This window comes from Sminthopsis crassicaudata, chromosome 4 (genome assembly GCF_048593235.1).
Source record: "Sminthopsis crassicaudata isolate SCR6 chromosome 4, ASM4859323v1, whole genome shotgun sequence".
Classification (NCBI taxonomy): domain Eukaryota; kingdom Metazoa; phylum Chordata; class Mammalia; order Dasyuromorphia; family Dasyuridae; genus Sminthopsis; species Sminthopsis crassicaudata.
Genome location: NC_133620.1, coordinates 466,992,814 through 467,016,086, shown reverse-complemented (window position 1 = coordinate 467,016,086; position 23,273 = coordinate 466,992,814). Strand labels below are relative to the sequence as shown.

The following is a 23,273-nucleotide window of genomic DNA, read 5'->3' as shown; positions in this document are numbered from 1 at the left end:
ACAGAAAATACTTAATTTTTATTGGTTTATACTTGGGACTTAGCTCATTGCCTAGCATAGAGTACAGGCTTAATAAATGCTTGCCAACTGTGAGCGATGAGGACAGAAATGATCTGTTAGATCAAGAGGCTTCATCTTTATCTCTTTCTCTTGATTGGAGAGAAATCTTTAAAACGAAGAAGCCATTTAGTTTCTGTATTCTTCATACCTTGGATCGCAGCGCAATCAGTTCTGATAGGAGCCATCTCATATGACCTTTGGGGTGACAAGAGGTTGAGAACGGCTGTCATTTTTTAGCTAGGACAGCCTGTATGTTTATGGGTACATCAGAAGTAGCCTAGCTTATCAGTAATGACAGAGACCCTCCCTCACACCCACTTGGATTTTACTTCTACAAGGTCCCTTCCAGAGCCAATCTCTGGATTTTCATACCATCCCTCAATTTCCCTTTTCTCTTGTATTTAACTTGTGAGACTGGAACTTTCTGCTCTGACTCTGTTTCCCCTCTCCCAACCCCCCCCAGGAGTCCAGTATAGTAGATCTGGAAGGGGCCTGAGAGACCAAATCCAACTCCTTTTAACATTGAGTTTCTCCCATCAATCACTTGTTCTCATTTGTGAATTCTGATTTTGTGCTGTCTGATCATAAGAAAATGGGACTCGATGACTTTTCTAAAAGAATTCTTCCACAGAAATATGGGCTCACCAACCTAGGGTGAGAAAGGAACTCAGTGGTCTATTTAGGTTTATAGATAGGAAAACTGAAGCCCAGGGAAGTGATGTAAAATAGGATCATAGATCTAGAATGAGAAGAGCTCTTGTTCAAAATCGCAAGTTTTTTTTTTTTTGGTTTTTTTTTTTGAGCTCTCTGGAGGTTTCCTTTCAGAGGCAGGATTTGAACCCAGGTTCACTGATTCCAGAGCCAATGTTTATTCCATTGTTCAAGGCTGAGTAGAGAAGCAATAATATAAATTAAAATTTTTTTTTAAAGATAAAGAAGGCATGTTAACTAAGACCTAATGCAAACTTTTAAGACAGAGAACAAACTGTGTGTTTGGGTGGGTGGGGGGAAGACTTGAATAAAAGTAAGGTCCCAGTCTGATCCCTATGAATGCTCCCTTTGGGAAACTTAAAAATGTGCATTCTTGTGCAGATTCTGAGGAAGAGGATCCAAACTTTTGGGTGGTAGGGAGAGGGAGGAGAGCAGGTGAGCTTATTATAAAGTATTGTTTGTGACTCTGTTTCTCTTTTCCCCTTTTTCCCTCTCAGATCATTTGGGTTGTTATTCCAAAAGCATTGGTCTCTATACTTTCGAGGGACCCCTCTTTCTTAAAAACCACCTTTTTCATGTTAAAGGGATTCTCTTGTATCCTGCCCCATCATAGAATATTAGCGGAAAATCGGCTTTGTTCATGGTCGGGTTTTGCCTCCCTTTCTTCTCATGGTCCTTGTTTGAAAGCAGAGGCCAAATAAACCCAAACAGAAGGAGCTGGGCTCATGCCAGCTAAATCTCAGAGGAGGAAGGGATCCCAGAGGCCGTGGTCTCTTATTTTACAGAGCAGGGAACTGGGGCTCAGGAGAGTTATATGAATTTCCAAGATCACACCAGAAGTGAGTCTCAGGTAAGTTTTGAACTTTGGGTCTTCATATCATTTCTTTCTCAACCTTCTGGCCTCCCTTCTCTATTCTTTTTCTCACCTTCTACTATCTTGCACTCTAATCTTATTTTTGCAAAAGAGGAAACTAAGGTCCAGAGAGATGAAGGGACTAAGGTGTTATAAACTCTTAGAGTCAGTGCTGTCCAACTTTCCTGGTAATTTGACCATCTACCTCCAGAGCATGTGACCTTTTTACCATACCATACCTCTGGATTGGTGCCAGTTTCTCTTTATCCAGGGTTGGATAATTAAGGCTTGTTTGAGGAATATTGTCTCTCATTACCCTCCATCCACTGCTCCCCTTCTCCCACTCTTGGTACAGCCAACCCCATTATTCCCATGAGGCACCATACTTGGTCTCCACACGTTGCCTGGATTGGCCCACAGGCCAGTGGAACACACTCCCTTCTTGCACCTGAGACCTCTCTGAATTCCTCTTTTCTTTCACAGCTCGGCCCAAGCACCCGAGGCCTTTCTGTTGCTTGTGGTGGCTGCTAATGCCTTCCCTCCCAGCTTCCCTTACATGTTAATTTGCATGAATTTGTAAAATTTGCTGAAGTGCATGTTCTCCTCCCTAATAGAATGTCAGCTCTTTGAGGGCAAAAACAGTTTCATTTTTGTCCTTGTATCATCATTCCCTAGCCTGTCACATAGTGCGTCACAAATGCTTGCCAAGTGCATGTAGGATGTGAGCTCTTTGAGACTACGTTCTATATATTTGTTCTTGTATCCTCACTATCTAGCAGAGTGCCCGGCACATAATAGGTACTCAATGAGTGCTTGTCAATGATCATTTCCCCAGGTAGAATGTGAGCTCCTTGAGAGCAGATACGGTGTCATTTTTGTCTGTGTACTTTCATCACCTACATAGTAGGTACTTAATAAATACAATTGAGTGTAGAATGTGAGCTCCCCGAAAGCAGATTCTTATTTATTGTTTCCTTTCCAGTCCCGCTGTGGAGATGGTTGGAACCCTGTTCTACCCACACTGAGCTTCTTGGGAGTCCAAATTAACAGGGAACAGGGTAGCCAGGAACTTCTTATTATAAGGATTGATTACAAGCATTTAGTTCTTTTCCTCTGTCTGCTGTCAGACTTCTTCGAGACAGGCTGTCCTACCTTCCCACCCCCAATTTCCGAGCACACTGGTCAGTGTTGCTAACTGTCTCATCGGCCATTTCCACGTGGACTTTGTTCATCCCAAAGTTGAGACTTTCCTCCATTTTTAACCCGTGGTTGATATAAGCAATCGAGAAGTCAAGGTGTGCCCGTTTTGCCAATATTGGTGCAGCATATAGCAGAAAAGTTGGCTTTTTGCTTTGATGGATGCAGGTGGGCACAGAGATCAGTTTAATCTCAAAATGGGAACCTCAGAATGTTTGACCTGAAGCAAGTCTTAAGATCATCAGCAGTCCAGGGAGTCCTTTGCACGATCTTTTTTTGAAACAATTGCAGGAAAAGCAGAATTTCAGTGACAGACGAGTGAAAATAGAGTTGATGTCCTCTTCATCCAAGTATCCTAAAGCCATGGAAGTGTCATCTAGAGCGTTAGTGTCCTGGACAAAGTAAAAAAAACAAACCAAACTTGTTAAACCGGGTGAGGTTTAGTGATTTATAACCTGTGTGATACTTCAGTAACCATTTGTGGGATTGCAAGCACAGGATTCAGCCTTGGAGGGATCTTGGAGATCGGCTAGTGCCATGTTGTCCTTTTATAGTGATGGAAACAGAGGCTGAGAAGGGGAAAGAATCTAGGACCGTAGAATCCTGGACTCGGAGCTGAGAGTGACCTCAGGGGCCACACGGTCCAACCTCTTCCTTTTTATAGAAGAGGAAGTGAGGATCTGGAAGAATGAGTGAAGGTCCTACAGAGTGAGCAGCAGATGCAGGCTTTGACCAGTCGTCCGGTTTCAGGAACCAGCATCCTAGCCACTGTACCAAGGTTGCCAGGGGTCAGTAGCATTTACTACCACACCCAGGTCCTGTGACTTCGCATTCACATTAACCTGGCGTTCTTTAACCTGACTCCCTAACCTGGGGTAGCTGAGCCAAGCTGATGGATAGCCAAGAGAGGTAAGTGAACACCTGGGTCTTCAGACCAGGTGTTCACTAGGGAGTTAACAAGTCAGGGCATTATGTGAGTAGGTATAATAAAGGCTTTTAAGATTACACGTGGCTGTTCTTGAGCGTGCTACCGGTTATTAAGCTATAGATTCAAGAGATTGTGGCCAGAGACCTTTGAAGGCCTCAGAGGCGGCGAGCCGGGTAGAGTTGACACTGCAAAGGTCAGTGGTCAAAGGTACTCTGTTGGGCCTAGGGCAGACTAGTAATTGTAACTGCCAGGAGGGCATCTACCTCCCTCTCCCTTTAGTATATTCTCTGGCGTTTTAGGGCATAAAACTCTTTTGTTAGGAATGGATGTTGGATTTTGTCAAATGCTTTTTCTGCATCTATTGAGACGATGCACAAAGCTCTTTTGATCTTGTGCCTTTCCCCCCAGGTTGGGCTGTTGCTGAAATGGCCAACAGCCTTGATCAAACCTTAGCTGGGGTTTGCCATGCCCTGAAGGCTGACTCAGTTGGGTCCGGCTGATTTTGGGTCCTCCTAACTAACCCAGCTGAGAGCCAAAGGCACCTTCCCGGCTCTGGGGAAAGTCCTTAGAGTTTTGCTTTGGCTTTATTCTTGCCTGTGATTCTCAACTTTTTCTGTGAAATGGAGCAGTCAGAAGAACCCCAGTGAGTCCTCTGCAGAATCTTGTTTTAAAAGAATTGAAGAAAAAGTGGGATTTCAGTGACAAGCTAGTTGATGTTCTCCCCATCTAAGTTCACAGGCCTTCTTGCTTCAGATCTGCCTTCTGCCACTCACTTCCCGCTGGGCTCTGCCCCCAGGGTCACGGTTGGCAGTGGTTCAGCCTAGAAGGCTGGGGCTCTCTAGTTCCCAACCCCATGTCTGCTTTAAAGCCTCCCATGCCAGAAAGAGCTGGTGAAAAGATTCCCTTTGTAAAGGCGTCTCTGCTGTCCCATGGAGGATTTTTTCTTCACTCTGCTCTTTTTTTTTTTTTTTTTGACCTGAGTGGGTGGAAAGCCTCCCCATTTCCTCAAACATTTAGAGTCAATTTTCCTTTTTTCTTTTCTCAAAGCTCCAGCTAGAATTTCAGCTAAAATGAAGAGAGGATCCTAGGCTGCTTTGGGAATCTAGCAAATGAGATGTTCTTGCTGAGGCTGATGAGAGAATGACGAGCTCACGCCATGAAATCTCCGATCTCCCTCAGATTTCCCAGACACCATCACTCAGCCTTGCCCCATTCCACCCTGACTCGTGGCACAGAATCGCCATGTTTGAAAGTGGAAAGGTCACTTTATGGCTGTGTCATCTGGCCCATGCACTTATAGACATACATCCCCACTGACCATTACTAACGAAACATCCACGGTTGGCCATCCAGCCTCCCGTGGGTGACCTCCCAGTGAAGGGTTCTTCTGCAGGCTTTCCCATCCTCCTTTGGGATAGCTCTTGTTACAGAATTTTTCCTAATTTGACTCTATGTGGGTTTTTTTATGCCTTGGTCTCATGCCGTCTCCTTAAGTTTCTGTGGAAATTTTTGTTATTCTCCCTTAGTAGAATGTAAGCTGCTTTAGGGCAGGAACAAATCCTCTGCCTCTGGCATGTTGGGAGGAAGAAGGGATTTTATTGGTCTAGGCCCTCGCAGATAAGAAAACTCCCCTTACAAATGTAGGTTGGCACTTTCCTCCAGTGGATGATCTTTGGAAATGATCTCAAAGGTGGAATGGTTGAGTATGGCAGCGGTGGATCTTGAACCCAGTCTTCCTGGTTCAGAGGCTGCCCAGCTATCCGCTATACACACTGCCTCTCTATCAAGCACATAGTAAGAGCTTATTAAGAACTGGAATTGGACTGGACGGAAGACATCAAGTCACAGAGCCGACATCCCCGATTCCTTGTCCACTAGTTAGGACGCTGGGCACCTATCTTTGACTAGTAACTGTAATTCACGATGGTAAGTGTGAAATACAAGTGTGGGAACACTGAGCCTCTCATGGCTTTGATGGGGCTGTAGTGGTGGAAGGGGAAGAGTTCACATGTTTAAAAGGTAAGGGTTTTGGAAGAGATGTTAAAAGGGTTTCTTTTGGGACCTTGGATGGGCTGCTAAATCAAAGACTAAGGAGCTATTAATTTGCACAGACTTGGAGGAATTAGTGGAGAATCAAAGGGCCTGATCCATGGGGTCACAGAGTCTGATAGGACTGACAATAAGAGAAACTACTATCAGCCATTGTGTGGGGAGTTCTTGGATAAGGCAGGTTTCTCCATCTCCTGGGTCCCCCCTTAACTCTTTTTTTTTTCCTGAGGCAATTTTAAGTGTCTTGAGGCCGGATTTGAACTCGGGTCCTCCTGACTTCGGAGCCAGGATTCTATCCACTGCACCATCTAGCTGGCTCCCTTCACTCTTTTTTTTTTTTTCCCTTCTGAGGCTGGGGTTAAGTGACTTGCCCAGGGTCACACAGCTAGGAAGTGTTAAGTGTTGGAGGCCAGATTTGAACTCGGGTCCTCCTGACTTCAGGGCCAGGACTCTCTCCACTGTACCATCTTGCTGCTTCCCTTCACTCTTGATCCCATACTAGGTCTGGTTAGGAAGTCGAGTGCCAGGAAGTGCCCACTCTATCACTTATAATGGCTCTCCCTCCACTTTTGCCCTGCCAGCCCCGGTTTCCATCCTGAGATTTCTGGGTGGGAATTGAAAGGAAGTCAAGAGGAAGAGTTCAAAAGCCATCTGGCCAGAGAGGACTGAGCCTTCATACTCTGCTCATCCCTTCTCAGCCATGAAGTATAATCACTTTTTTTTTTTTTCTTTTCACAGTAAAAGGTGAGCCAGTGACCACTCCCAAAAGCAAAGAAGAAATCAAGAGGGGAAAAGAAATGGCCACGAAGATCCTGAAAGACATCAAGGGCCTGGGCTGCCCCAAAGGCAAGGGCAAAGACATTGACCTGAAGATGAGGCACCTGGTGAAATTTGGTGCGTTCTCCCGGCCTAAAGAGTGTCCGTCTCCTCCAGGCTCGCCCCTGTACAAAGAAAATTATAGTTTCAACTGATGTTCTTGTACTAAAGAAAGGTGCACGTGTTGAGTGGGCTCTGGCTCCTTTCTGTCTGATGGGTGCCTTATTACAGAAGAAGGGGCAGGTGGGCGCGGTGCAAATGAAGGGGGCCCTAAGCCATTTCTGCAAGGCTGGCTGTGCTAAGAAGGGCTGGGGTTCCTCATGGAGATCTTGGGAAGATGCCAAAGGACTTGCTTTAAGTAGCGCCGTTTCCAGATGCTTTATCCCGGGTTGTCTTTTTCTGGGTCAAGTCGTGGTGAATTTGGAGTCGGGGTCTTGGCTTCTGAGCTTGGCTGTGAGACTTTGGGCCTCAGTTGGGCCCCACTGGTGAAATGAGGGGGCGGCCCCTGAGCTAGTTGGGTCTGAAATATCTTTGTTTTTTTCTGAGTCTCTCTCTCTTGTAAAGTGATTCATGACCCTGTTATGACTTCAGGAGGTGGGAGGGCAATGTCTGTGCTGACCTCAGAAATGGGAACTTGCCCGCCTTGCCCTGGTAGCTCCCATTCTGCCTCCCTGAAGGTCCATTGGAACCCACGATCGGGCTCGTCCCAGATTTCTCTGACGTGCCCGTCCGGACACAGCCTCTGAGTAAAGCAGGATGGGGGTTGTTACAAAATGTTTATTCTCTGACCCTTCATCTGGAGTCGGGAAGCTTTGGGGATATACCCCTCTAGAAAGGGCTTTGGAGTCAAAACTTAATTCTGACACTTCTTATTATATAACTATAATTATGTCCACTTGAGCTTGCTGGGACTCGGTTTCCTCATCTGTAGGATATTGGGCCAGATGGCATCTGAGGTCTTTTCCTTCAACTATCACAGGATTTTCAGCGGTCTCCCTCCTTTGAACCTGTTCGAAGTTGCCAGTGGTTTCCTTAAAAGATGATGTCCACACTGGGGGAGACCTTTAAGTAAGCCCATCCCTTTCTTGTAGACTCTGGCATTCCAATGAATTAGTTGTGTATTAGGGTGGTCTAAAATCGCATTGGCTCTCACGAGCCTCGTCCGCGAAAAGCCCAGGCTCCCTGCCTTCCCTTTCAGACATGGCTACCAAGCTCGTGCAGCTGGACGCAAGGTGCAGAATTTCACACGTGACTTCTGTTAAATTTCACCTCGTTTAAATCTGGAATATTCGGCTTTTCAGCCAGTTTCTGCCATCCTTCCTAGCTGGGTGTTACCTGCGCATTTAATAACTGGGTCATCCGTGTCTTTATACAAGTCACAGACCCAGGTGTTGATTAGAATCAAGCTAAAGATAGAGCCGCGGGGCCCTCGCAGTAGAGAGAAATCCTCCAGATTGATAGTGATCTCTTCATCAACTTCTGCATGTGATTAATTCTTCAATGGGTCAGTCATTCAGTCCAGGACAAAAGGGACTAAAATACCTGACCGGGGCCGGGTACCGCGTTTTAAGGACATTGATGGCTCAGACTCGGACCAGAGCAGGGGCGCCAGGCTGGGGAGCGTCTGGAAATCCTCCATCGACTGGTTAAAGGATCATAGAACAAGAAAGGCCATTTAAAACAATCCTTCTTTACAGATGAGGAAACTGAGACCAGGATGATAAAGTTGGCCACCTAACTATAATATCCAGGTCTCATCTGTCTCATTCTCAAGGAAGCACTTCATTATTATTATTATTATATGTTTTTTAAAGCCTACATTATTCTGACTCGGAACACTTCTGCAGTTAGCTGCAGTGAGACTTATCCGGTAGGTGGGGGGGGTAACCTTGTCAAATCTGGATGATTTGTTGTCAATGAACCCACAGGGCCCGGAATGGGGATCACAAACCGTTCCTGTAGTCGGCTGCTCTCAGATTTTGCCAGGGTCGAGCTCACCTGCCCACAGCCCACAGACAATCGTCCCACGTGCCCATCTCCAGGCCTTTCGGTCAGTGTCTGTCATCGGCGCCTGATGGCAGCCCAGAAAGCTCTGGCTGCCATGTTCTCTCCATACTCTGGGATCAAGATGAGCCCGGGCGCCCCAGTGTCCTCTCCCTGTCGGGCTTCTTCATTCCCCCCTCACAATTTTGGCGCTCTCCTTTCCATTTTCCATCCTGATGATGATTCTTGTTGACTGAGGAAATGGGGAAAGCAGAGCTGACGTGCTCCCCCAACAGAGACAGCCCTGCTCTTTCCCTCATCCTCCCCTTATCCTAAAACAGCCCCCCACCTTTTTTTGGGGGGTGAAGAGTGGGAAGAGGAGGGAGCTAGAGAAGGATCAGAAGACTCCTCTTTTCCTTAGCATCGCACTCTCAAACGGCATTACCATTCAGCCATCAGATTTGTTAATTGTATTCAGTCCGGCGTCCAAAAAGGATATCTCCATTTTTATGACAGTGAATGGGAGATATTTCCCCTCACTGCACCACCCTCTCAACATAATTACACCGAAGCATCTGTGTTGACATAGAAACCCTACTTAGTGAGTCTTAGCGTGCTTTTCTGTGGCGTTATTCCAAGCGTAGCCTCCGCAGGAATAAACGCCCGAGCTATTGCTGACTCCTTCAGGCTTTGTGCTTGAGATGAGGAGGCTGAATCCAAAGAGGTTGGGGGATGTGCCCAGGGGCCCGGGACCTGATGTGCATGGGAGGCGACCTGGTGCAATGGAAAGAGTCAGGGGATCCAGGTTCAAATCCTACCTGATACTTAATCCCACATAATACCCTCAATTCCATATAATCTGGAGCAGGTGTTTATTGCATATTTTGGCTTTTTGTAAGTGGGATGGTGTAAGTGGGGATGGTGACTAGGACTATAATCTTGGGCTAATCATTGGACTTTCCTTGATCAGTTTCCCTTACTGTAAAAAAGAGACATTGACACTAGGATTTACCTGTATAATCTTGAGCTAATCATTGGACTTCCCTTGATCTGTTTCCTTTACTGTACAAAAGAGAGGTTGAAAACTAGGATTTATCTGTGTAATCTTGGGCTAATCACTGGATTTTCCTTGCTCTGTTTCCTTTACTGTAAAAGACATTGAAGCTAGGACAACTTGTACAATCTTGGGCTAATCATTGGACTTCCCTTCATCTGTTTCCCTTATTGTAAAGAGAGGTTGAAACTAGGACTACCTGTAAACTTTTGGGCTAACCACTGAACTTTCCTTGATCTGTTTTCCTTACTGTACAAAAGAGAGATTGAAACACTTGGATTTACCTGTATAATTTAAAAAAAAAATTTTTTTTTTTTCTGAGGCTGGGGTTAAGTGACTTGCCCAGGGTCACCCGGCCAGGAAGTGTTAAGTGCCTGAGACCAGATTTGAACTCGGGTCCTCCTGAATTCAGGGCTGGTGCTCTATCCACTGCGCCCCCTAGCTGCCCCTTTACCTGTATAATCTTGGGCTAATCATTGGACTTCCCTTGACCTGTTTCCCTTATTATAAAAAGAAAGGTTGAATTAACCGGCTCGTAATGGCCCTTCCAGCTTTAGATGTATGTTCCTTCTTGGGAACTGGCAATTTGGAAAACCAGCCTTGATGATCCCTTCTGGCCTTGATGCTCGAAGCAGATGGAGCTAAAAGCCAATGGAGAGTATTTGTGATCATTTGATGACTTATTATAATGTGGATTCTTCATGAATAGGGATCCACTATCCCTCGCTGTCTTTGCGAGCCCTCCCTTTCCTATCCCGTACTGCCACGGCCTTTCCCCACTTCCCCTTGCCCAGTCTGCTTAAGAAGAGCTCCTTTGGTGACTGATCATGGATCTATTTAAAGGTTAAGGGTCACGTTGCCACGTTCTAAATGTCTAGGAGGACGCGGTGAAGATTCTGAGATACCAAATGTGCCCGTCCATCTTGGACCCCTTCCTCCCGTCTGCCTTGATTGTGCTGTCTCCCCGAGTTAAGGAAATGAGCCGCTAGATAGCGGGGATTCATTCAGAGCACGGAGTGAGGACACAGAAATCCCGAGTGAGATTCCAGATTTTAACTCGAAAGCGGGGACAAGGGGGTCACGGCCCTAGTGTAGTCACACAATTGGGCACACACAAAAGGAGGCTTTGGACACTCTGCTGAGAGTCTGTGGCGCCGACGTCCGTTTAAGTCTCCAGCCTTTTTATTTATACAAGGATTCAAAGAACATATTCCACCTTCCAATAAACAGTGCAAGATAGTTACAGGTACCTTGGAAACAGAAAGAAATATATAACTATCTGGCCAGCTCTGCCAGGGAGTGAAGGAAATGTTCATTTTGCAGAGAGAGAGAGAGATGCGTTCTTTTTTTTTTTTTTTTTTTTTTTAAGCAAAGGAATAATTTGAAGGCTTTTAAAACATTTTTATTGAATTGTCCTCATCCCTTCGTAAGCCCACCAGAAAACAAAAGGTTTATGTGACGTGGACGTGGTAAGCAACTGTGCTCTCAAAGCCTTTTCTGACCCCAAACCTGACACGTAGAGATTGGGACGTTAAGCAGTGGTCAAAATGAACTCCCCCTTTTGGGGATGGAGGTTTAAATTAAATTTATTTTTACTTTATTTTATATTACAATGAACCGCTCTCCCAAAGGGCCTTTTATCACTACGGTGGTACCAGTTAGTACTTTAACATAAGGGCAAAAGTTGGATGTTTATTGTCCAACCCCAAAAGCTCGTGGCCACCCCCAACTCAACCCACGTGTGGAAATACAGAAAGTGTCCCAAAAGTCTTCGCTCAGTTTTAAGCCTTAATTAGTTGTGATGATGATTAAAGCTTGAAACTGATAAGCCTTTTTGGAACATGATGATTTTTTTTTCCAAATGATGTTGTGAACTGTGGGAGGATAGATACTGTCTGTGTACTGCTCCTGGGTTGTCCCCACGTGGGGGCACTGTTTTGGGCTAGGCTGCTTGCAGGGAAAAGGAGGAGAGGGAAGACTGTAACTACCTGTTGTCATTCCCTGGCATATAGTAGGCGCCTAATGAATGCTTCTTAGTTGAGTGATTTTAATGGCTGAGCACAAGAGCTGACTTTCTTGCTGACTGGAGTCAGAAGACCTGTGTGGCAATCCCTTGATTTGATGTTTACTCTCTCTCTGGTCTAGCTGAACCTCAGTTTCCTCATCTGTAAAATGGGAGTGGGCGAAAGGGCTTCCAAACCCCTTCCCCTCTCTCGGCCCTGCACTAACGAAGGCCACAATCACAGCGCACACTTTGCTTGGAGTCTCAGTGTGGGTTCTAACTTAACTGGGCCAGAATATGGTTTCTTGCTTGGGAAAGGACTGATCCGAAGGCATCAAGCCGGGGCCCTGGCTTTTGCATGAGCAAAACCAGCTGTCTTTGGGTATGAGATTTTCTTGGGTCCCAAACAGAAGGAGGGGCCATTCCCATCCTGGCCGTGACGGGAAGCCAGCATTTAAGACCGGGAGACACTGGCCTGGGAAGCTAGAAAGGCATCAGTTGGTCTGAACGGCCTCCCCAGGAGTTGGGTTGATGCCGTTTTCATTTTCTAGCCAGACAGTGACATGAAATGGAATTATGGGAACGGTGATGAATGGTAAGCGGCAATTCAGGGATTTTCACTTGTTCCCTGGGAAGTGCCCTGGAGGCTGTGGGAGCTGGCTGGCCTGAAGGTTTGGGGGCTTAAAGTGTCCTTTCAGTGCAGTCGCGGAGCTGCTGATGGGAGCGGATATGGGGCTTGTTTGGACTGGTGGATGCGAGTTCCGTGACCACCGTGGGACGTGACGAGCGTGATCACAAACAAATCCCTTCCCCTCTCTGGAGCTTCGTTCCCGCTTCCGTCCCTCGAGGGGATCAGGTCCTAGCATGGGACCCACGAGCCAGGGATGGGCGACCTTAGCCCTTTAGCAAACATTTTTTTAGCTAAAACTCCAGCCTCTGTCATTTGCCATCTGTGTGATCTTAATCACTTTCTCTCTCCAGGCCTCAGTTTACTCAACTGTCAGATGATAGGATGGGTCTGGATCGAGGCTCTAAATCTGTTTTCTAACCCACTGAGTTTCTACCTTATCCAGTTAGCACGGCCAGCCAAGGGATAATGGGCGTTAAATTAAGATTGATCATGTGGCCCTCCAGGGGAATGCTTGAAGGTTCCTATCCTACTTGTCCCTTCTAGGGACAAATTTAATCTGTTTACAGCCCTTTCTCCTCTTACCAAGGACGGCAGGTCCTATTTAAAGACCCCTCACTAGGCCAGTCAGGTTTCTTTTCCCCAGAGCAGTAAGAGAAAGAAATGCTATTTAAGGTAAGTGGAAGGGACCACTCTGCTTCAGGCATCTGGACCCTGCTACCCCCTAAGGGACTCTCCCTGCAAGGTCCCCCCTTTTCTAAAGGAATGAAAAGGCCAGGATAACACTGCACCAAGATGGTGGCGGGGAGTAAGCCCAGTCCTGGGGAAGAATGGCTGCCCGAGGGGTCTGAATGGGAAGACGTAATTGCTCGAGGGCCTAGAGCTTGGGGGAGAATGGCATAGCACCAATGAGAATGCAGCATCAGGGATCCACTGGGCAGCTCTGGCCTTGTGCTTGAAGGACTCCATGAGGCAGCCCCACCCCCTCCCAGAGTCCTCTCCTCAGCACTGGATGCTCTTAGTAACACTGTGACTGCTCTTCCAGGTTCGAGGTCTAAAGGGGCCAGATTTGTAAGGCTGAATCATTCAGGGGGCTGCAGAGAACACCCTCTTTTTTTTAGAGGTGGTAGGAAATAAATGGGCTGCTCCCGTGATCTCAAGGGAAACTACTCTGCTCTCTGACTGGCTCCCTCGGGGAGAGAAGGGCCCGGCGTGGCGGGGTGACTGCCAAGGCCGCGGCGTTTAGAAGAATGCCAGTATTTAGCACAGTGCTGGGCCCAGAAGAGGCGCTTAAGAAAGGCTGACCTGTTGATGACTGGCTGAGGAGTCCCAGGCGGGACTCGAACCCACATTTCTCCCGTTCCCAGATAAGCTCTCTTTCTCTCTCCATTGGCCTTCCTCGAAAGAAAGGTTTCTTGAAAAAGAATTCCAAGAAAGTGTTCTTAACGGTGGAAATGGGACTTGGAGTATTGAAAAGTTTATGCAAACCTATAAAAACCCTTACATGTAAAAGCTTGGCCTTTTGGCTCAACCTTTCCGCCCCAACCTCCCCACCAAAAGAGAAAAAAAGAGAAAAAAATGTTTACAACATCAGACCGATGAGTAACAGATCATAAAATCCCATCGGGACTTTCCTGGCCAGGAATCGGGGGGATCCGCTCACACTCTGGGGCGGGGACGTGCTGGCCTGTGGATTCCAGCCCCGGGAAGGGCCAGGTTCTGCTGGGGGAAACGGCCATCTTTCTCTCTGTGGATACTTAAAAATGAAAAAAGGAAACCTCAGACTCTGAGATCCCTCCTGACAATCGAGGCAAAGGTTACGGGGCACAGGGAGCGACGGGCCAAAGTAAAACCAAAATGCTACGTGGAGAGGATGCTTTGGTGTGATCTAGGGGAGCGGCCGACCCGCTGTGGGACCCAAGGAAGGCTCCTGCCCCGTGTGAGCCTCAGTGATCCTAGCTGTGAAATGGAGGGGTGGGACAGCTCGCACTCGCGGGAAACCAGGCGCAGGAGCTGCTCTTTCCTGGGTCAGGCAACGAGAGGAGGATAACCCCCGAATCCGGCCATGGCGCCGTTCTCCAATGCCCTTTGAACTAGCTTCCCCCGCCATTGGACACTTGGGACCAATATCACAAAGAAGCTGATTTGTAAACAGAGCCTTGGAAGGTCAGATTCATTGAGAAAAGGGCGCCGGGGCCGGGCTAGAAAACGCAAAGTGGGGGTTCCAATGGCTCGGCAGCAGCGCATTGGGTTTCACCGTCATTTGCCATGGAAACGGAGTCACGGGTTCGAGTGTCGGTGAGATTGTGGGCGAATTTTGGAATCTCATGCAAAACAGAAATCCCCCCTCCTGGGCAGCTCCCCGGCGGAGGACCACCGACTGCTCCGAGAACTAATTTTTTTTAAACTAAGGAGAAAGACTTATTTCCTTGAGATCTTCGGTGGAGGATTTTGCCTCGAGGGCAGGGCTCGGGATAAGCTCGTGAATCGGCTCCCCACGGGGAGAGGCTGCTTGCAGGGATGCTGGAGGGAAGGAAGGCACGGGCACTCGGCTTTCTCGAGGGGCAGGAACCTTTCAGACTCGCTCCCCCGCCACCGGCCTCCCTCTGCTGCCGGACCCTCGGGGGTCTCCCGCTGCAGATCCTCTGGGGGAGGCGCCATCTTCCCATAACTGGAGAGCCTCATGCAGCCCCCGGAAAGAAGGAAATGAAAAAAACAGAAAAACCAAAACAAACAAACAGCCAGGTGTGGGCCTGGGGCCCGAGAGTCAGAGTGGATGAAGGCTTCGGGGCCACGGTCGCTCTCAGTCACCGACCTTCCCCTCGAGCTCGCGTGCGTTCTCGCCATCTGCCGAGATGAATCAAACAGCGTCCGTCCGGTTTGGCAAAGGCCGGCCTCGGCCATAGTCCCTCTGGCCGGCGGGGTGGTTATCGCCCCAGGGACCACGTCCCAGCAAGGGCTAGGGGGAGGAGGAGGAGCAGGGAGGAAGGCTGGGGGCAGCCAGGGGCACCACTCCCGTCATGCTCTGACAGGTTGGGGATGGCGTGGGTCTCGGGCTGCCGCGTGCTCTGACTTTTACTCAGTCTTTTCCCGCAGACCTCGTCCAAACAGCCGTCGCCGCTCCCTGAGCCGCTGATGTCATCGCCTGTAAGGAGGGGCGGGGGCGTGAGGAAGGAGACCCCGGGGGCCGTCTGGACCCTTGGGCTTAGATCTATGAGCTCACGCTCTGCCTCCACCTCAAATGTGTGACTCCCCCCGAGCATTCCCAGGCTGACTGCCTTGTCCCCGACCCTGCTCTCTCTGACAGTGACTGCGAAGGGTTCCCCATGGCAGCCCCACGTCAAGGCTCGTTCACCCTCTTGGGGTGAGGGATGGGGGCTCCCATTTGCACCCCGTTACCCCCCCCACTCACTGGTGTCCTGGAAGTCGATGTCATTGCCGTTGTAAGCGTTGCGCAAGCGGTTGGTCATGATCTTCAGCTGCATGATCTGTTGGCGGATGGTCATGTCGGGCTTGGTGATGTCCACCTCCACCTCGGGGTTGTTGATCTGACTGGCCAGGCCATCGCCCATCACCTCGGGGAGGTACCTGGGGGGGAAGGGCACACACCCCAAATCTCGACACCGCTTCGGTTGCCTTTGTCCCGTTCCACCCTGTAATCGTCTCGTAGCTAGCTGGCACTGAGGCGAACTTCTCTCTGTGCCCGGGGCCCTGCTTTTTAGAGTGGACACAGATGATGGAGGAGGGGCTGCCGCCTTCAAAGGGAAGGGACTAAGGGCGCATCTGTCACCTCAGCGAAATCAGAGAGCTCCTACGTGAGAAAGGGGGGGGGCTCCTTGTGACCTTTAATGGCTGGGAGGGGGCTCAGAAGCCCAGAGCTTCAGTTAAGTGAGTTGTCCAGGAGGTTAGGAGTAAAAGTCTCCATCTAACCCTTTGACCTTCAGATGCAGAATTTAAGCCCGGAGATCCCATGGGGAGGGGATAGGAGCACTGACTCCTAAATTTAGAGCCAGGAGGAGGCTTAGGGATCACTCTGCCCCGCTGGATCATTGTATCCGTGAGGAAAGTCCCCCTTTCAGTGGCAGTCCCCAGACTCCAAATGGAGCACTCACTGACCACGCAGCTGAAGGCCGCGGGATGGGGGTCCCACGCACAGCCTGTGACCAAGGGCCTTTGGACGGAATAGTCCCAGCCGCTCCCTCTGTGGCGGGCAGAAACTGGGAACTAAATCAGCCGCCTCCTATGAGGGAGCAGCCGAATGTACGCACGAATGCAATAATGTTGTGCCCTAAGAAACGAAGTGGGCAAGACTGGGAAAACGATGTACACGGTGACATTGTAGAGAAAAACAACGTGGAAGGACTTTAGAACTCTGGTCACCGCAGCGATAAACCAGGGGCCAGAGAGCGAAGAGGGCCTCATCCCTCCTTTCCCGATGGACAGAGAAGGAAGGAGGGAGCACGGGAAGAAACCAACGTTTCAGACGTGGCCCGCGTGAGAGCTTGTTTTGCTCCAGACTCTGTTGATAAGTACGGATTGGTTTGTTTTTTCTTGTCTGTTTGCTCAAAGAAAGGGAGGAAAGATTCATAGGAAATACTCACAAACCTAGGGTTTGGATGGGACACATAGGACGTGAAAGCAGAGTAGGGGAGATACAAGAACACAGGGGGGAGGAGGGCCAGGAAGGCCAGGAAAGCTGCCGAATGTCTAGCCAAGGATTCTGGGGGAGGTCGTCTGCTCACCGCCCTTTGGTCATCCCATTCCAGCACCGCTCGTCGAGGGGCGAGCTCATGGCCACCTTCTCGGTGCACAGAACTCCGGGGAGGCTGACCCAGAAGTCTCGGACATCCCGGAGCTGGGCTTTGGCTTCTGAGACCTAAGGGGAGAAACGGGAGAGCCGGGATGGGGGTCAAGGGATGGTATGTTTGGTGGGGTGGGGTCAAGGGAAGAAGCGTGGGAGGAACAAATTTCCCAGCCTTGGAACTGATCTTGTTGAGATCTAGGAAGCAACTCATAGTAGTCCCCAAAGGGCATTTTGATAAGTGCTTAATTTCTAAGGAAAAAGGAAAAAAGCATTTATTAAGCACCTATTATGTTGCTTTAAAAATATTCACTCATTTGAACCTCGCAACAACCCTGAGAGGTCTCACTCTTCTACAGATGAGGAAACTGAGGCAGGCAATGGCTAAGTGGCTTGTGCGGAGGTAAGCCAAGGGTCCCACTTAGCTATGGTGAAGAAGGAGGCCGAGAGTTAGAGTGGATAAAGGGCTGGAGTCGGGAAGTCCTGGGTTCCAATCACCTTAGACACTAGCTAAGGACCGGACAATTCCTTGGGTATCAGTTTCTTCATTTGTAAAATAAGACTCTCAGGCCCCCTCAATCCCAGGATTGAGGATCAAACTCAGTCTTCTCATCTGTAAAAGGGGGTGATAAGGGCGGCACCTTCCCTTGTGAGGCTCAAGTAAGATAATACGTGTAAAAAGTGCCCCCTCTGATGGCTCCTCCGTTAAATAAGCTCGGAGGGACGTCGGGAGCCTGGCCGCCCACCCCGTCCGAGGCCCGGCCCTCCAGGGAGGCACTCACCAGCTTCTCCAGCCCGATCCCGGACGGCCTCTCCTCCACCACAGACTTTCCTCGCCGTCTCTTTTCCTCTCCGCCAGAGCCCTTGCCGCTCACTCGGGGATTGCCACAGCCCTGAAAAACCTAGAGAAAGCCGCCCAGAGGTGAGCAGAGGCCCCGCGTCTCGGTTCGGAAAATCTCTTCCTGGCTCCCTCACTGCATCCTTTTGGGTGGAACGGCTCAGCCCTCCCCAGGCTCGAGACCCCTTTGGATTTGGTCTGGAGGCATAGGCGGGAGTGGGGCGGCTTCTAAGACTGGATGAGGACCCAGAGGCCTTCATTTGGTCCCAGGGGCAGCGCTTCTGGCATCACAGCTAACATCTGTACCCGCGTGTACACTGGCCTGGACTGGGACTCCCAGTGTGGAAACGTTCTCCCCTGGCACTTCTTAGCCACTCCTCTGGTACCGGACCCCTGATAATCGGTGCCCAGTGGGGGTGCTAAAAGGGTTGCCTGGGGGTGGGCCTGAGATGTTGCAAGGTCACAGAATCCCCCGCCTCTTGGAGCCCATGTTAGAGAAAGGAAATTGTGGTTTTCTGATTGTCCATATACGGGGTGCCCTGAGTGGAGGCTCCAACCCTCATTGCCCATCCGTGGGGGGTTTGCCTGGGGGCCTGTCCCCTTCCCTCCATGGGCCGCATCCCACCTTGGCTGTGAGCGTGTCCTTGTTGTCCTGGAGGGCAGCGATGGCCTCCGAGATGCGAACGTGGATCGTCCCAATCGTGCTCTCCACGCTTGTCTGGCCATCAAACTTGTCAGCCACAAGCAGCATGGAGTCTGTGGGGACACCCAGGGCATGAGTGGGGGGCTCGCGCTCTGCCGGGATACGTGGGGGGGAAACGAGGGCAGGGGGTCTGAGCTCCGGGGATCTCGGGTGAGAAAAAAGTCTCTTGGCCAATCTTTGCAATCCCGTCTATCGCAAGGATTTAAAATCATTCTGAGGAGGCTGGAAGCGTCCCAAGATGGCTAAAGGTGGGGGAACATCCCCGGGCGCGCTCTCGGCTCGGCTCCAGGAGGAGCCTACCAGGCTGCGGGTGTTTTCCCCCAAGAAGAGTGGTCTAGCTCAGCCCCAAAGAACAAGCTAGAGAAGGGGACCCTCTGGGTAAATCAGAGACTAGGTCCTAGAAGGGGATGCTGGGGGATTTCAAAGGAGTAGGGCCCCCCAAGACCCAAAGCCAGCTAAAGGCAGCCTTGATATCTCCCCCATTAGTATCAGCCTCCTACTGTATTCAGCCCCTATCCCCTCAATCCAGACCTAACTGGCCCTTTCCTGGGGGGGGGGAGCAGGGGGAGTATCTCTGAGGGCTCACAGGCCAGTTCTCCATGGAACTCGAATGGACGACAGGGTTCCCCAGTCTGTGGGAGCCTGGGTGGAGACAGCAGGGAAGGCTTTTCCACAGCGGGTTTTAGGAACCCCTCATGCCCATGATCTGGAGCACAGCCAAAGCTCGTTTCTCTCGTGGGAGCAAAAGGCGGCCCAGAATAACGGGGCTGGGGAAGGGAAGTCCGGCGGAAGGGGCAGCCCAGGAGAAGCTCTCACCCAGCAGGTTCCTCCACTCGGTGTCCAGGTCAGCCTGGTTAGCCAGGCAGCCCTTCATGACGTTTCGACAGTAGCCGGAGCACGGCTGGGGGCTCTGGACGCCCAGGCAGTGGGAGCAGTAGAGCAGCTTCATGATGGCCCGGGAGCACTCCTGGCCCAGCGGCACCTGCAAGCGGAAGGGCAGAGTCAGTGGCCCCCGACCACGCAATTCAGGAGTTGTGGAGAGAGATCTCTGGGACGGGGAAGGACTGAAGCGTCCGGCCCCAAGATTCTGGCTTTGGGAGGATGGCAGAAGCCGCTGTGTCTGGCTCATTTTATGGATGTGGAAACGGGAGGCGGCAAGGCGGCTACTCTGCACAGGATTCAGGAGATGGCCTAGTCCAGCTGAGGATCCGGGGGGGAGAGCTGGACCTGGGAGGAGCAGCAATCTGGGCACGTCCGTAAAGGCCCAGGGGCCGGTACTTAGCTGGTCCAGACATACTCCCCGGCCTGTCAGGGCGAGGCCAGGCGCCTGGACTAGTAACAGGGCGGGGATGGAGCCTGAAAACACTATGACTTCCCCTTGGGGAGGGGAAGTTCAGGGGCCGTGCTGGAGAGGGCAAGAGGGCTCTCCCTTCTCAGCCAGGGATCTCCCCAAGGCCCTGCCTCCTTCCCCCTCATAGTCTCCCGTGTGGGGAGGCAGGATTAACACAGGAGAAATCCTGCATCTTCCCCTAATTCTGGTCCAGGAGGCCATGGCGACCCACACTGGCTGCCCTTGTGGAGAAGCCCTGCAACTCGGGCCACACGCTCGGGGTTCCCACAGCCATGGAGGCTTTGGGGAGCACCTGGGTGAGGGACGGCACAGCAGGAGACAAAGTGAAACGGCCTGTCCTCGGGGAGCTTCTGTGCTCCTGGGCTGACGCCCGAGGGTTCCCAGGCGTCTCTGCAGAACTAATGTCATGTTCTGTGTTCTTGGTGTTGGCCCGGGATGACACTGATGGATGGAAGCTCTGAAGTCGGGCCTTTCACACTCTAAGCACAGAGGCGCTTAATAAACGCGTGCTGAGGGATTACCGGCTCCAGGCCTTTTTTTTACCCAGATGGGGGTGGGGCGCGGCGTCAGCACTCACCTGGGACACCTTCCTGACCACGTCGATGGCCACCCCCAGGCCCTGCACGAAGGACCGCACGGCCACGAAGGCCCTGGTGGCCCGGAGCTTGAGCTCCCTGGGCGCCTCTCCGAAGGGCCTGTAGGCTTCCGCCTGCTTGCCCATGCAGTCCAGGTACTCGTCGGGCAGCACGTACTGGGGGTGCAGCTGCTTGAAGAGCCGCTCCAGGAGGCGGGCCCAGAACTCGGCCAGAGCCTCTTCCAGGTTGATGTTGGCCCCCCGGTAATAGCGGCGCAGTTCGGAGTAGAGATCTCTGAAGAGCCGCGCGTTCTGGGTGTACAGGTCCCCGTGGACCCCAGGGAACGTGTCCTGGAGAGCCCGCTCCGACTTGTTCAGCAGGTCCTGGAAATGGCCTTCGGGAGAGAGAGGGAAGAGGGTCACGGGGAGCAGGGGACCGAACCCAGCTGAGTCCCCCCCCCCCCCCCGCCTCCATGGAACCCAGCCAGATATCCCCCATCCCATCCCTCTCGGGGACCACGGGCCAACGGACCTATCCTTCATTTTACAGGAAAAGAAACTGAGGCTAAAGGAAGCGTTAGCGGCAGGTTCGGGGCTGGGGGAAAGGAACAGAACAAAGAGTGAATCTTCGGGCATCTCCCCACCTTGCATCTGAGTCATCCACCTGGCTCAGGGGCAGTAATTGCCAGGTGACTCTTTCCCACCCCCCCCAGGTAGGGCAATGAGCCCGCCACGGAGATGCCATGCCATCCAGGAGGCAGCTCCTCCAGGCCCTGGCTCCCCACACTGAGGGAGAGCCAGCGTCCACCAAGAAGCAAAGTACTGTCCTGCCCACTCCTCCAAGGGGGAGAACAAGGGGTCCCCCCCGAGAACGCCAGCCCTGCGCCCCGGCCCTGTTTGTCCTACACCGCCTTTAAATAGCCCGAGGGCCGAGAGAGGCGTCGATGACCCGCTGTGGCCGGAGGAAAGACCCGGATCCTCCGGGCAGCCCTCTGCTCTCCTCAGGCTAAGCTGCCCAGAAATGACCCTTCAGTGCAGGGGGCGGGGCCTGGCGCTCCGCCCCCTCCTCTGAGGGTCTCTGCTTTCCTTCCAGATCATAACTGGAGCCGCCTTGTGCCCCTAATCACGTCACCAACGCTCCCGTACCGCCTTTGTGAGTGTCCGTACATTCACGTGTTGTGCCCCCCAGGAAGATGAGCTCCCCAAGGTCGAGTGTTTTTTATGTCTCCGGGGCCCAGCAACCTGTCTGACGCACAGTAGGTGCTGCTAAGTTTGTGGGTTGACTGACAAACGCCTGGACGTCGACTGTCCTCGGGTTCTCAGACTTGCTCGTCTTCCCTGGCCTAAAGGGGAGGCTCACCATGTCACACTCTGGGGCCTAGACCCCAAGAGAAGTCCTGGCCCTGAGAAGTGGGTGGGAGGGCAGGGAGGGCACTGACTGCACCCGGAGTGTGGGAAACGGAGGATCCAGGACGTGCCACGTTCTACGATCAAAGTGTGCTTGCCTTGGCAGTCAACAAACGTAAAGCACCTACTGTGTGCTAAGCTGCGGGAATACAGAGAGACGCCTTCAAGGACAATCAGAGCGGGGAGACAACATGCAAACAAACACAAGGCGTTAGGGTGGGACCTGCTGGGCGGTCACCAGGAACACCGGGCTATCCCAGAGCTAAAGCTGGAAAGGGGGAACCAGAGCCAATCTCTTCAGTTTCTCCCTCCCCCTCCTCTCCTTCTCTCTTCCCTCCCTATTTGATTTTCTTTTTAAGTCCAGCCCTGGTCCAGCAGCCCTGGAGCGGCAAAGAGAGCGAGCATCCCGGCGAGGCTGAGCACGGCCGGCCGCTGGGTGCCCCGGAGAGGAGCTGACCAATCCCCGAGCAGCTGAAGTGCAGTCTGCTTGGCTTCCTTTCCCGCCTCAGGGCCCGTTTCCTCAGAGATGCTGACTGGGCCAAAGAAAGCAAAAATACTAATTTAGGGAAATGAAAACGGCGAAGCCACGGCTCCTTCTTATAGACACTCCCCTCCCCCGCCTGTGAGAGTCCCCCTGCAGAAGAGTCCAAGTGCGCAGAGCGCTCTGGTGCAGGGGGAGACGGGCGGGGAACACTGGCTGCTCAGCCTTCCCTCCTGCCCCTGCCCTGGCCCACCCCATGAGGGACACCTGACCGGTCTGGGGTACATGAAATGAAGAAGTAAAGAACAAAAGACATTAATTAAAAAAAAAGCGCACAGGACATCATGGGGGCTGAAGCTCCCTTTTGCCTTCTTTTCCCCCGTCCTGGTGATGTGGGAAGTGGCGGAAAGATCCCTGAACTGGAGTCCCTGGAAACCCCGATCCTCTGCCATGTGGTATAGACCTCAATTCCCTGGGTTTTGGTGAAACGGGAGATCTGAGATTCCCCTGATTTCAAACCCCCCATGTCTGAGGCACAGAATCTGGCGCGGAGATGCTCAGGTCAATGACGACAACATGACATGCTCCTTGAATGTTTGCAATGGCCATTAAGTGATAGGAGGACCCGTCACTCACTCTGCAATCCAGCAAAAAATCATGGTCAAGTAGGTCACTCTTCTCCTTTAGAACCATCAGTGGCTCCCCACTCGCACCCCTCTTTTCTGCCTCCCTCTCTCCCGCCACCTTTGGCCGTACCATTCCCTTCCCCTGGACCCTTCCTCTTTCCCTTTTCGAATCCTGCTCATGCTTCTCGGCCTTCTCCATGGAGCCGGGGAT

At 51.4% G+C, this 23,273-nt stretch overlaps 2 protein-coding genes across 7 annotated transcripts in view; one reads left to right on the top strand and one right to left on the bottom strand.

Moving 5' to 3' along the window:
* Positions 1–6,806, top strand: part of ANKMY1 (ankyrin repeat and MYND domain containing 1) — a 123,297-nt gene extending 116,491 nt beyond the window's left edge. For 5 of the 6 annotated variants that reach the window (XM_074264175.1, XM_074264172.1, XM_074264170.1 and 2 more), the window contains one exon: positions 6,537–6,806. In XM_074264175.1, coding sequence (XP_074120276.1) covers positions 6,537–6,769 — 233 coding nt within the window. In that variant the 3' untranslated portion in view covers positions 6,770–6,806. Of the gene's footprint in view, positions 1–1,556; positions 1,622–6,536 lie in introns of all 6 variants that reach the window. The other variant, XM_074264174.1, reaches the window with a different exon arrangement.
* A 3,984-nt stretch (positions 6,807–10,790) lies between these two features.
* Positions 10,791–23,273, bottom strand: part of GPC1 (glypican 1) — a 147,895-nt gene continuing 135,412 nt past the window's right edge. The window contains exons 3-9 of the mRNA XM_074264176.1: positions 20,552–20,943; positions 19,440–19,605; positions 18,546–18,676; positions 17,865–17,984; positions 17,024–17,157; positions 15,694–15,869; positions 10,791–15,426 (exon numbers count right to left, since the gene is read on the bottom strand). Of these exons, the coding sequence (XP_074120277.1) occupies positions 15,209–15,426; positions 15,694–15,869; positions 17,024–17,157; positions 17,865–17,984; positions 18,546–18,676; positions 19,440–19,605; positions 20,552–20,943 (1,337 nt within the window). The 3' untranslated portion in view covers positions 10,791–15,208. The remainder of the gene's footprint in view (positions 15,427–15,693; positions 15,870–17,023; positions 17,158–17,864; positions 17,985–18,545; positions 18,677–19,439; positions 19,606–20,551; positions 20,944–23,273) is intronic.